At 46.7% G+C, this 13,201-nt stretch overlaps 1 protein-coding gene across 1 annotated transcript; it reads right to left on the bottom strand.

The window, feature by feature from the left end:
• Nucleotides 1-369: 369 nt before the first annotated feature.
• On the bottom strand, nucleotides 370-13,188 carry snx1a (sorting nexin 1a). Its single transcript, XM_079743532.1, has 15 exons — nucleotides 12,915-13,188; nucleotides 10,712-11,789; nucleotides 9,901-10,043; nucleotides 9,379-9,445; nucleotides 9,111-9,154; nucleotides 8,457-8,598; nucleotides 7,572-7,650; nucleotides 6,756-6,831; nucleotides 5,437-5,550; nucleotides 4,546-4,639; nucleotides 3,228-3,433; nucleotides 2,664-2,807; nucleotides 2,161-2,241; nucleotides 1,756-1,827; nucleotides 370-1,471 (listed from the first exon to the last, which is right to left on the bottom strand). The coding sequence occupies exons 1-15, from the start codon at nucleotides 13,047-13,049 to the stop codon at nucleotides 1,421-1,423; spliced, it is 2,526 nt and encodes an 841-aa protein (XP_079599658.1). The 5' UTR covers nucleotides 13,050-13,188; the 3' UTR covers nucleotides 370-1,420.
• Nucleotides 13,189-13,201: the final 13 nt, after the last annotated feature.

The raw sequence follows: 13,201 nt of genomic DNA, 5'->3' as shown, positions 1-13,201 counted from the left end.
ACCACAGTAAAATATGAATTCCAGGGAGGCCAAGAAATGTGAAAAGTGCAACTTTTATTTCATGTATTTTTCTTGACACTGTGCACATTCACAAGTGATGGCAGCATTTGATTTACAGAAGGCTACATATGAAGACAAATTCTGAATTTCTGACATTTAGGGTCTAGTGATTGTTTTTATAAGGAGCAACGTGACCTGTGCAAAGGAATGTCTTCCGATAGTAACCATATTGAGACGGGCTGATACCGCAGTTTCCTGCGAGGCCAACCCATGACGTGTGAAGTTAAAGCCCTCATACAAATAAAATGAGGCGAAACAAGGGAAAAGAAACGGGGTTCGTTGCTGGTTAAAACAAGGATCATTTTGGCGACAGGTAATGCTGAACTCAGATTAAATCGATCAAGATAAAAGCAGTTTGATGTATCTGTTGGCCAAACCAATAAGTCCCATGTAAACTAGATGTCTTCGGCTAATTATGGTCATTAGTAAAATAATTGCCATTTCAATATACCCCTGCAATACGTAGAAAAAAGATTATAATTAAAGTTACGGGGGCAGATTTTTTTTGTTGAAATTTGAAAAAAGGCACATCCATATAAAGTTCTGTGGTGAGTTTCTTTTTGTTTTGGACACAAGTGAAATATCGGTCAGTATATACAGGACCTTGACCTGTATCACAGTCACAACAACAGCCTATATAACATAACAACCCCTGTCCCTTACCCAACACCACACCTGCATGGCCAACAAATATAATGCTCTGATCCTCTGCAACAATCTCACAACCAACGGTTATTTTTATCTGAAAAAGAAAAAAAAAAATGCCAGAACTACTCTGGGAGGAAGTGCCAACATGGTTTCCTGTGGTAACCAATTTCATTTTTATAACTCTTCATACTTTTTTTCCCAATACCCCAACCCCCCCACCTCCCTTATAGAGGACAGAAGTCAGCTTCTGTACAGCGGACAAAATGATGAGCTACCCTGTCTCTTACCTTTGTCGCGGGCGAGACGCCCTGTTGTAAACAATCAACAACGTTAATGTTAAGAGGACTGGCTTATCAATGACAAGGGGGCGTATATTGTCCTGAGAACAATCCCCGTTATCCTTGTGGAAATCAATTGAATCACCGTTAAACACTTACCTGTGTGTGTGTGTGTGTGTGTTCGTATTCTTTGTCATCGTCTAATAAGAAAATATTTGTGTACGGTTAAACAAAAAAATAGATATAAAATTATCAATGCAATAGAATAAAGGGCTATGTGTTATAGTGTGATTTCTTAAAAAACAAAACTGGATTGCATCTCTTCTCCCTTTTACAATGCACCTGTTCTTCTCCTTGGTTTTAAAAAAAGGCAAGAGGTAAGTGTATCAGAGAAGGCAGCCTCTTCTGTCCTCCAAAGGGCTAACGCCCACGAGCTAGGCGATGGCTTTAGCCTCGGGTAAGAACGCATCCCAGTATTTAATGAGCTGAGGAGAGATGGTGAGGTACGTTAGTATTGTTGCTAAACTGCTCCCGATTTACCCAATTGTGGAATCGTCCACTGAATGAATAAGAAATGTAAGAAACATTAAAACGCTTTCTAATTCGATACAACGGCCTGAATGCTCAGAACATCACCCAATAAGAGAATATGAGTGGAATATGAAGCAGGGTTACAATGACGAATACAATAGAATACTGACCTGCGCTGAACGTGATTTGATGTAAACATTGATTAAATGTAAACCCTATCAGAGCAGAGGGAGCTCACCTGTTGCTGAGCCTTGAGCTGAGCCTCAAGGTACTTGATGATCTGCCTCTTGAAGTTCTTCACCTTCTCCTTCTGTGAGAACACACACACACACACACAGTTCAGTGAGTGAGTGAGTGCCCACATGTGCACGTGTGTTTGAGTGAGGGAAGGGGAGGGGTGAGAATGTGTGTTTGTGATTGAGTGAGTATTCTTTGTCGTTGTCTAATAAGAAAATATGTGTACCTGACGAAGCAGCAGCGAAACGCGCCGTTCACGAAATGAATCAGCTCATCAGCGTATACCAGTGTGCGGTGATCTGACACTTCTTTGACTTACGTACCTTTGTTGACTGCATATCACCAGCACCTGAGGATCAAAAGGCTGTGCACGGGGACTTCTTTGTACGGCAACATGTGCATTTACCTCAAAGCGGACCACTTCTTTGCGCACGGTGGAGGACACCCGGTCAAAGTCTCCCTCGTACTGGGTCACCTTGGCCTCCCACTGGGGAGAGAAAGAGGGCGAAAGGCTTGTCAGGTTCGTTGGGGGGGATGATCGTACAATCAGCCGCGATGAAAGGTCATGTTCAATTCTCCAGACCACAACCCCTGGCCTTTGCAAAGCAGAGAACGGAAACGCCACCACATTGAGTCATTTCTTTTATGCACCACATTTAGTATCACAATAACTTCTTATGAAAAATGTACTTATTGTAACAAATGCACTTATTGTAAGTCGCTTTGGATAAAAGCGTCTGCTAAATGCCCTAAATGTAAATGTAAAATGTAGTAGGCGTGGCACTTGAGTGGCTAATCAGATTACAGTGGGGGGGGGACCCCTTCTTGTCGGACATGCCCCTGCGACCAAAACACCTCCCATGGGTACATCGGGTGGGGTTGGGTTGGGTTGGGGGGGGGGGGGTGTACCTCAGCGATGTCGTCCTTCGCCTGCTGCAGCTTGTCGGGCTTGTTGGCCCAGAGCAGCTTGGCCTCCGACTCGCGCTTCTTCTGCAGCATGGTCTGGGCGTCCTGCCAGCGCTGCCACGCCTTCATACGGTGATCGAAGGAGCCCTAAGGAGAGCCAGCGGCTGCGTTACTACCCAACGCGTCTCTTAGTTATCGGGCGAGCAGTGGCCACGCACTTTTCCGGCACCGGAAACCACTGCATGAAGGCCTAGTTATGGTTCCACGCAGTCGTGGACCTGTTTCGGTCCTGCGTCAGATTTACGTTGACCAACCAATCGCAGCCCTTGCTGCTGCGTCAACCTCAACGCAAGATTACAAATTTTGGGCGGTGGACGTCCGGCCCTCGCGGTGGACATAAGGAGGGTCCAAGAGGACGTAAGGGGTCCGTAAGACCCCTAGCGTGGCGTCAACGTGGAACCATAACTACGCCTTTAGAAGACAGCCACCGTCTACTCTCCAGGCGGTACCCCCCTACACACACACACACACACACACACACACACACACACACACACACACACGTACCCGGACTGAGCCCAGGAGGCGGATATAGTCGGCGATGAGCTCGGCGAAGCTGAAGGAGTCGCAGGAGGCCTGTTCCTGGTGCAGCTGCTCCATCTTGTCCTCCACCTCGGCCAGCTGGGACAGGGCGCGAGACAGCGCCGTGTTGTCCTCCGAGCTGCCCAGCATGGCCACGCTCTTGGAGAACCAGGCCGTGTTCAGGGAGAGCTCTGCCGTACGTCGGGGGGGGGGGGGGGGGGTTAGAGTGAGAGGAGACCATGAAACTCAGGCCCCCGTCCACACGGTGCCAAAACAATCTTTTCCCCTCCGTTTTCCTCGGACGCGTTTCAGGAATATCCCCGGGAAGACGGACTCGTTGCGAAAACGCATCGCGCTGTGGAAACGCTGCGGTACATATTCAAGGCCACAGTGTGGCGCTGGTTCTCCACCAATAAAAGAAGAAGGCGAAGCAGAGAAAGCAGTTTTGAAACCTTTTAGATTGAGCGGAAAGTACTGACTAACCCTGAATGTACAGTTAGTGATTACATTGACCAAGGGGCTGTATTTCAAGCTAAAAAAGCTAAAAAGAAAAGAATACAAATCAAACACCACGAATTTGACGGAACTCTAATGTGGGGTGGCGATGACGTCATCGTTTGCGTATCAGGCGTCCACACGAATCCGAACACAAAATAAAACGCATAGGGCCATTTCTACCTCATCCACCCCGGGACCTGGTTTCAAAAAAGTGGATGCGTCTGGACGGTCGGCCCACAACGCACAAGACGTCTGCGTTTTCACAAAGATGTCGTGTCCGTGTGGTCGGGGCCTTAGTGGCGACATACGGAGAACACTAGCCCCCCCCCGGGACCCGTGAACAGCAGGGGGGTGGATAACGACCAGGGCTGGGTATTGCCAGGTACCTCACAATTCAATTCGATTCTTTAGGTCTTGATTCGATATTGATCCAATTGCTTCGATATCAATTCAATAATACGTGCAGATGACAAAAATACCTAGATATTATTTGGAATTAACCATTTCATTGTGCTTTAAGTATCAAAAAGGGGATACCCCATTGTATAGTATTGTTCCTGAGCTAAACTTGCAGCATAAAAGTAATAATCATAACATGGACAAATGTAAAAGGGCATGTACATTTAGGAATACTCGCTTCTAGATCTCAATGACTGAGTATGCTTCTTTTTTTTCCAATGGAAATAAATGGATTTCAAAAAAATTCTGAATCGAGAAAAAATAAATTCTAGTGCATTGACGGATCGATATCTTTACCCAGCCCTACTAACGACGCGACCGGGTGTGGTGCGGACGGCGGGCTGACCTTTCCTGTGGCCCACCAGCGACTCCACCATGCCGTGGAGCTTCCTGAACTGCTGGTCGGCGGCCTCCACCTCCTGCAACTTCTCCTCGAACCACTGCAAGAGGTTCAGAGGTTTGGATTCAACACACACTCGTACAGGATACGCAGTGAAATGTTTGCGTGACACACTCTGTATTTTCTTTGAATTAAAATACAATAGAATAAAGGAAAACAATACAATAGAAGATTAACAGAAATGAAGAATATTCTAAATATATATAAAATTAAAACTGGATAAACTGGAGACTGGAGATGTAAAAAATTGTATTGTGCAATATGGCCGGTGTTAACGTGTCAAAGTGCATGGGGAGGGGTGGGGGCGGTTGTCCAGTGGTCCGGTATCACTTAGTGACTGAGTTCAGGGCTCTGATTGACTGGGGGATAAACTTTTCAGACGCAACCCAGGCGATAGGTTATGGTGTGATCCAGATGCCTTCCGAGTTGCACTTGTGACATCATTTCCGGTCTCGGAGCACTTACAGCGTTCCTGTTCGTCATTGTGAGGGTGTCATGAAATTGGCCAGTCGTTGTTTATTGTTAGCTACATTAGCCTTTTTAGCAAACCAACTCAAAAACAACTTTACGCTGTATTGCACTCACGGCAAGACCGTGCGATGCATAAATTGGTGACCGGAATAAAGAAGCAATGTAATCAAGTGTGTAAGAGAGTTTAAAATCGACATTAAAATGACCAACATGGTACAAATACAAAGATAATAAAAACCCTTTTAAGGGGGCATCCATTTTAGTTGAGAGCGTCACCACTGAACTCGGTCTACTCTCAGAATCCCCCCCCGCCCTCCGGCGTAGCAAGGCACAGAGAAGAAGAAGACGGTGAGGAAGACCACCCACCACGTCCGACTCGTTCATCTTGATGGTCATCTTGCTGACGGCGTCCGTCGCCTTGTTGAGCATCTTGAGGAAGCCGGCGCCACTCAGAGCCTGAGTGCTCACCGCCCTGGGTAACTATATATACACACACACACACACACACACACACACACACACACACACACACACACACACACACACACACACACACACACACACACACACACACACACAATAATCCCATCTAACCTCACTTACGTCATACAGTGTCTGAACCTACGCCTCTCGGTACCTATTTCAAACACTCACCCACTTAAGTCGTTCTTAAATCGAACCGTCTCTAGACCTCTCCCAAATCCAACTATTTCTAAACCGCTCTCAGATCCAACTATATCTTAACCTCTCTCAAAATCAAACTACGTCTAAACCTCTCTCAAAATCAAACTACGTCTAAACCTCTCTCAAAATCAAACTACGTCTAAACCTCTCTCAGATCTAGCTACGTCTAAACCTCTCTCAGATCTAGCTACGTCTAAACCTCTCTCAGATCTAGCTACGTCTCTCTCTCTCTCTCTCTCAGATCTAGCTACGTCTCTCTCTCTCTCTCTCTCTCTCTGATCTAGCTACGTCTCTCTCTCTCTCTCTCTCTCTCTGATCTAGCTACGTCTCTCTCTCTCTCTCTGATCTAGCTACGTCTCTCTCTCTCTCTCTGATCTAGCTACGTCTCTCTCTCTCTCTCTGATCTAGCTACGTCTCTCTCTCTCTCTCTGATCTAGCTACGTCTCTCTCTCTCTCAGATCTAGCTACGTCTCTCTCTCTCTCAGATCTAGCTACGTCTCTCTCTCTCTCAGATCTAGCTACGTCTCTCTCTCTCTCAGATCTAGCTACGTCTCTCTCTCTCTCAGATCTAGCTACGTCTCTCTCTCTCTCAGATCTAGCTACGTCTCTCTCTCTCTCAGATCTAGCTACGTCTCTCTCTCTCTCTCTCTCTCTCAGATCTAGCTACGTCTCTCTCTCTCTCTCTCTCTCTCAGATCTAGCTACGTCTCTCTCTCTCTCTCTCTCTCTCAGATCTAGCTACGTCTCTCTCTCTCTCTCTGATCTAGCTACGTCTCTCTCTCTCTCTCTGATCTAGCTACCTCTCTCTCTCTCTCTCTCAGATCTAGCTACCTCTCTCTCTCTCTCTCTCTCTCTCTCTCTCTCTCTCTCTCTCTCTCTCTCTCTCTCTCTCTCTCTCTCTCTCTCTCTCTCTCTCTCTCTCTCTCTCTCTCTCTCTCTCTCTCTCTCTCTCTCTCTCTCTCTCTCTCTCTCTCTCTCGACTGCCAACCAGTTGAAACCCACCTCCTCCTTCTCCAGGAACTCTCTGACGTCAGGGTCTTGCAGAAGGGACGGGTGGCAGACCACTCTCTGCAGGTACCTGGGGGGTGGGTGCAAGCAAACACATGTTCATTTCTATGATTCCTACAACACTGCTCTACATATCGGGGATTACATCGATGCTTTTTTATTTTTTTAGACATTTCCGAAGATCAAACATTGACAGTCACTATTTAAATAGTGGTTCACTACGAGAAGTCATCGAACAGATTCACTACAATTAGACTAACAGTCAGCGAATGTATGCGGATAATACAAACGGAGCAAGAAAAGGGGAATTCCTGACACAATGAAAGCCAGTAGTGACCACTTTAGCCCAACGAAAGTTGAAACCAGAGTTCCTCTTAAAACATCCATTATAGTCTTGGAAAGGGAGCCAGCTACTGCTTTACTTTATTGTTTACACAACCTTCAACCAGCCAGTCCAACCTCACCCCCCCCGGCAGACAATAAAGGAACCATGCCGTTGCTTTATCGATGACCTTGTCCATTTGCACAACTGTGAACCCTGTCGCTGTCATGGTTCGAAAAACAAAAAAGCAGAACTAAGATACCAGATAAGCCATGCCATGTCTAACAGCTCGCATGATGGCACGCTGTTTCTCAGTCCCCCCCCCCCCCCTCCCCCCCAATGACCTGTCTGCCCTCGCTGTCTCACCCCGCTCTGTAATTACTGGATGTGTGTCAGGTGACTAGACGGGAGTCTTCTTCTAATTACCTAAATCCTAATTATCGACTATGACAGACATTCTAATCCGACGCGGTGGTGTTCGTTAGTACCTCTCCAGAGCCGCCCTCCTCCTCTCCACAAACTCCCCAGAGGACGAGTCTTCCTTCCCCACCTTCACCTTAGTCATGCCTGCGGGGGGGAGAGAGAACGCAACACACTCGGGGGGTGAACCACCGCACTTATCCACTCCCAAATTGTTCGACCGATATGTGTTTTTTAAGGCCGATAGCGATTTTTTTTCTTCCCCATCAGCTTTAGCCGACGACCGATATGCTGATACCGATTTTCTTGAGCCGATATTTGGAGCCGATACTGCTTTTGCTGCCTCAGTTTAGATCATAAAAATAACACAATGATGGTCACAAATGTTACGAGTCTCAATTTAATAAAGGAACATTTGTTGAACTGTCTGTAAATGAAGGCAGGAAAAATATCCCCAAAAATAAAAAGGCGAAAAAAATCTGCAAATGCCTATAAAGCAAATATCGGCCAATATATCAGTCGATCACTAAACAAAACCCAGGGAAGAAGGGAGCGGAAGGGAGCCGGCGCTTACCCATAGGGCTGCTCGATTATGGGAAAAATCATAATGATGATTATTTTGGTCAATATTGAAATCACCATTATCCAAACGATTATTTTTGAGTTGAAAACATGTTGAATTTATTCAGCATGTCTCTGCCAAAAAAGACTTTGTAACTGAGAACTTAGAAATTTCGCCTTAAAAAAAATACACAAAATGGTCAAAAAGAAAACGTTCCAATCTAAAATAATATACAGATTTGAAACCAGCTGTTCTGCCCTTTCTACAAAACACAAAAAAATAATAAAAAAAAAGAAAAAAAATCGAAAAAAATCGATGTTAATTTTGTGATAGTTTGACCCTAAAATCGCAATCGAGGTCAAAATTCGATTCATCGCCCAGCCCTACTTACCCATAATGCTCTTCTCCGGCGGCGGCGGTACGATGAAGCCGTTGGGCGCGTGTTTCTCCGTCAGCTTCTCGTAGAGGCCCAGGAAGTCGCTGAAGCGCCGTCGCACCGTGAACGACTTGGTGTGGAACATGGCGAGCGTCGTCTGGAGAGGAAACAGGAAGGACAGGGGGACCAGCAGGGAGGTCAGGCGGGCGGGCATGTGTCCGTACGTTGGGAAAAGGAAAAGTGAAAACCTTTGGAATCCGGAATGCCTGTGTCATGGCCAATAAAGCTAAATCCTGATTGAATTATGGGTTTGGTGCTCTTGGAAGGGCCATTTAAAACTGACATGCGTCACGATATAAGATGGGAGGTGTAGGAGTAATAGATTGATGAAAGCAATTCAAAACTGGCTAGAATTTCTGTCTAAAATATTTAAGTAGAGTAAACAAAGTAACAGAATGAAATTTCTAATGTTTTTTGTAATCGTTAATACATCATGAAGACAATGCACAAAACTGAAGTGTGAAGAAAGGATATAGTTCTATGGAATATGCCCTTTTGTGGAGCATAAAGAATATACAATGTGGTGTTATCGGAGACATTGATTCCCCCTTCTCAAATGGAGAACTGAAAGCTTCATGGTTGATAAGGTTTCAGAAAGAGGCAGTTTACCTGTGTGGAGACTTTGTAGGCCATGTACGCATTCATGCCGTCACCTGGAATGAGAGGAGAGATTAGTTGGAAGAAACAACCAACAATGCTAAGTCTTAATATCGAAGCAGCAGAAACGTAGATACTGTTAGGGTTAGGGTTAGGACTTCCAGCTAATGCATTTGCAACAACTAAGAGGCTTAAGAGTAGGAAACATGATGGTGGGGGTGCTTTCCCAGCCCACAGCAGATTGAGTTCTCAGTCATCGTCTCCATTCACATCCGCTCACCTATTTTCTCTGGGTTGGTCACCGAGATGTTGACATCAAAGTTATCTTCCTGTTCCTCCTCTTCCAGCTACAGGAGCGAAAACACAACAATCAAACGACAACAACAATCAAAATCAAAAGTGTCTTTTTTCCACAATAGTAGATATGTCCTTTTAGCTTCAGCCACTCATTGCTCAGAATACATTTTGACGTGCACGTGTGTTTGCATTTGGATGTGTACATGTAAATGGGTGTCTGTAGAGGTATTGCTGTGGATATAGGCCCAGTGTGGATGTGGATGTATATTCAGATGTGCATATTGATTATGGTTACACAAATAGTTGTTTATATGGATGTGTGGATGGATTGGATGTCTATCCGTAAAACGGATGTGTGTGCATATATGGATGTGATCAGCCATCAGAATGTTTCCATGAATATGTATGATTATCGCTGCGTATGTTTATATGCATGTAGAAATGTGTATGTGTATAGAGCGACATGGATGTGTACGTGTATATAGATGTAGACATGGCTGTGTACCTCCTCCAGGCTGGCAGAGTGTATCTTGGACAGGTCGGTGGCAGCAGAGGACAGGGTGGTTGCAGATGTGGACGGCTTGGCTGCTGTAGTGTTCTTCTTCCTGTCAGTCCTGGGGCTGTCCAGAGACAGCTCTACTGTGGCTTCTGCCCACCACCACCACCAAAAGCACAGGGGTTAGTTTACCACACAGACTGATGGCAGAGCTAGGGTTGAATCAATGGGTTCGATGAGGTTGAAAGGGCCATTTAAAACTGACATGCGTCACAATATAAGGTAGGAGGTGTAGCAGTGATAAAAAAGATTGATGAAAGCAATTCAAAGTTGGCTAGAATTTCGGTCTAAAACATTTAAGTAGAGTAAACGAGGTACAGAATGAAGTTTACAGAGATCAGTAATGGTGTGTTAAAGAGGAGATTCAGCCATCACATAAAATTTGTATATCGCTGTCACACAAGTCCTGCAGTAGATATTGGAAGGCATATAAAAAGGAACTTTAGATACGGCTATTATTGCCATAAGCCCCATTCTCCTGCCCTAACCTTGTCCAGGGGGTCCCAGTATGTAAAGAACCTTACCTTTACACTCATCCCTTTTCAGAAGTTAATATTAACTCAACATGAGGCCATTTTATTAGGCACTGAGCTACACTGTGGTTTTTTAATGGGTGTTTGCCAACTGTATATAATACAAGTCTAAATATTGCATGCTATCTAAAAAGAGAAGCTTTTAGATTGTTACTTTTAGATGGCATTTTAATAGCTTTCAGATTTGATCAATTGTCGAGGGAAAGAAAAACGAACCACCGACCCACCTGCGAATATATCTCCCTCTTCGGTCACACCGTGGACCCCGTTGGTCCTGGAGCTGCTGGCGGCGGCGGCGGCGGCAGCGACTGTTGCTGCTGCTTTCGCCGCGGTGGGCGCTATGGTAACCGCTTCCTCAGAAAAAATGTCGGCCGGTTCCTTCTCGTAGTTGTTATTCAAAGGCCCGCCCACATCACCAAAACCAGCACCACCAGCACCAGCACCGAGGCTGCTGGTCTTGGTCCCGACCGCGCTCTCTCTCTGTTCCCGGCTCGCCATGCTCCCGGCTTTCTTAGCGGCGGGGGCGCCCAGCGGCTCGCCGAAGATGTCCTCGTCCACTTCGCCGAAGAGGCTGGAGGGCTGCGGCGGCTGCTTGGCCGACTTGGCGTGCCGAGACTCCCCAAACAGGTCGTTGGGATCGTCTTCAAACAGGTCCAGAGGAGCCTGCCGCTGCTGTGGGGGTGGTTCCTTCACGTCGGCCGGCGGCGGCCCGGCGTCGGCGAGGTTTGCCAGGGGGTCGAAGAAGAGGTCGCCGGCCAGCGGTTGTTTTTCGCCGTTGGCAGAGGCCTGGCTGGTGTCCACCTCGAGCAGAGCGCCGGGCTCCTCGTCCGCGGCGCTTCCTGTGGCGACATCGCCGGGGGGGAGGGCGGCGCTCACGTCCTGTGGGTCGGACGAGGCCGCCGCCGAGTCAGCAGGAACCTCCAGCAGGGTTTCCTCTTCTGAGGAGCCGCTGTCACTTCCCGATAGGTCGACAAAATCCTCGCAGGGTTCTTCCGAGGGTGTCTCGGCCTCTACCTCCACCGAGGGGCTCTCTGCGGCGGCGGCGGTGGCCGCCTGGACGCTCGGGACGTCCGTCGAGAGGTCGACGAGGTCATCAAACTCATCCAGGGGTTCCCCCGGGAGTTCGGCCACAGGTTCGACCACGGCCTCGACCGGGGGTTTGACCACGGCTGCGGCCGGCTTGGTTTCCGTCCCAAGGATGGGGCTACTCATGAGGTCAAGGGGCGGCTCAAACAGTCCCTCGCTGGGTGCATTGGTTATCGTTGTTGGCAGTGCAGGGTCCATGTCTGACATTGTAGGACCGCTCTGTGGGAGTTTAAAGAGGTGACGATTGAAATGGGTACTTCTGGACACTTGAATACGAAACACGATAGTCACTGCCCTTTAAAAACGTCAGGGTCTATTGATTAATTATTAATTCATTATTGATTCACTGTGATAATGAATCAGAATTCTTAATTATTTACATTATGCACACACACTAAAAAATAAATTAAAACTTCATATATTATTCAGAATTACATATCTTGTATGCAATTCATACAAGATATGACCAAGTAATGCAATGAGTGAGTGCAATTATGTTTCATTGCTGGAGATGTTTGGTTGGTGCAAATCAAATTTAACATGTCACAGATCAGAGAGCTCTTGAAGAAGAAAGCATCCGGGTTCTGGACATGTGACCACAGCTGAGCCTCACATGACATTTGAGCTCAAGGAGAATTTTATACGCTTAAAAACTACGCAAAAACGACAGATTTAACAATCGTGGAATTTCCAAATACAGAGAGAAAACAGTACAACGTTACAGTAGCCTACTGGATTGAATGTGCAAGGATAGTTTAACCAATTGATTTCGTCTGATCGCGTACTTTGATGAGCTGAAGATAAATAAATCTGCCGTTCAATGATAACGTCACAGATTCCCTGAAGACAACATTAATCCCATTAATTCATAATTTAAATAAAAACGACACCAGCCTACCGTGATGAATGTTAGCAACAAATCCCAGCAAAAAAAACGGTCTTATTTCACAACACTCGCTTGCCAACTATAACCAAAAAGTTTACTATAAACACAGACCATACAGACGCAACGGGTTTTTCAAAAAAGGAAAAGCAACCCCAAAAAAAAGGCAGTTCTGTAATCGGTGCAAACGTTAAGCGTCCTTGTGAAATTCTGCACAAACCAAACTCCTTCGGGGTTATCGGTGAACCGCCAGTTACAGTCAGCACGTCCGTGTGACCGCCTGGAATAACAACATTAACTCTCAATCTCCTGAGGCGACCCACATAACTGCACTGTCAGCCCCTTTCAAACCCTCAACTTTACGGGCAAGTCTCTGGTTAGCGGCGTTAGCTTAGCCTGTCAAACGTTAGCAAACAAGTAGGCGAGGCGCGTCGCCTCTGCCGTCGCACTGCGAGACATACCGCCGATAGGAAAAGGTCGTCCCCGTCCGCGTCCTCGTCGCTCCCACGGTCTCTCACACCCTCGCATTCCGCCAGGTCTTGGTCCTCCGAATCGGGGAAAGGAGGTGGACTGGTGCGCTCTGAACTGGTCGCCATCTTCACTGTTATCTGACGGACTTCTGGGGAGGTGCCGTCACACTGATCCCGCTCCCTTTTCTTTTTTTTTTTTTCTGTGTGTGCTGACTGTGGAGATCAAGATAATGCTGTGTCTGCTACCTCATGGGTTACCAGCTAACTGAACTCCACGC

The sequence above is a fragment of the Pollachius pollachius genome (genome assembly GCF_949987615.1).
Source record: "Pollachius pollachius genome assembly, chromosome: 9".
Classification (NCBI taxonomy): domain Eukaryota; kingdom Metazoa; phylum Chordata; class Actinopteri; order Gadiformes; family Gadidae; genus Pollachius; species Pollachius pollachius.
This window is presented reverse-complemented; position numbering and strand designations above follow the sequence as displayed.

Coding starts and splice junctions, on each gene's coding strand:
- snx1a (XM_079743532.1), bottom strand. CDS start 13,049: ATGGCGACCAGTTCAGAGCGCACCAGTCCACCTCCTTTCCCCGATTCG. Junction 9,446..9,900: donor ACTCTGCCAGCCTGGAGGAG/GTACACAGCCAT, acceptor TCGCTCCTGTAG/CTGGAAGAGGAGGAACAGGA. Junction 1,472..1,755: donor AGCTCAAGGCTCAGCAACAG/GTGAGCTCCCTC, acceptor ATCTCTCCTCAG/CTCATTAAATACTGGGATGC.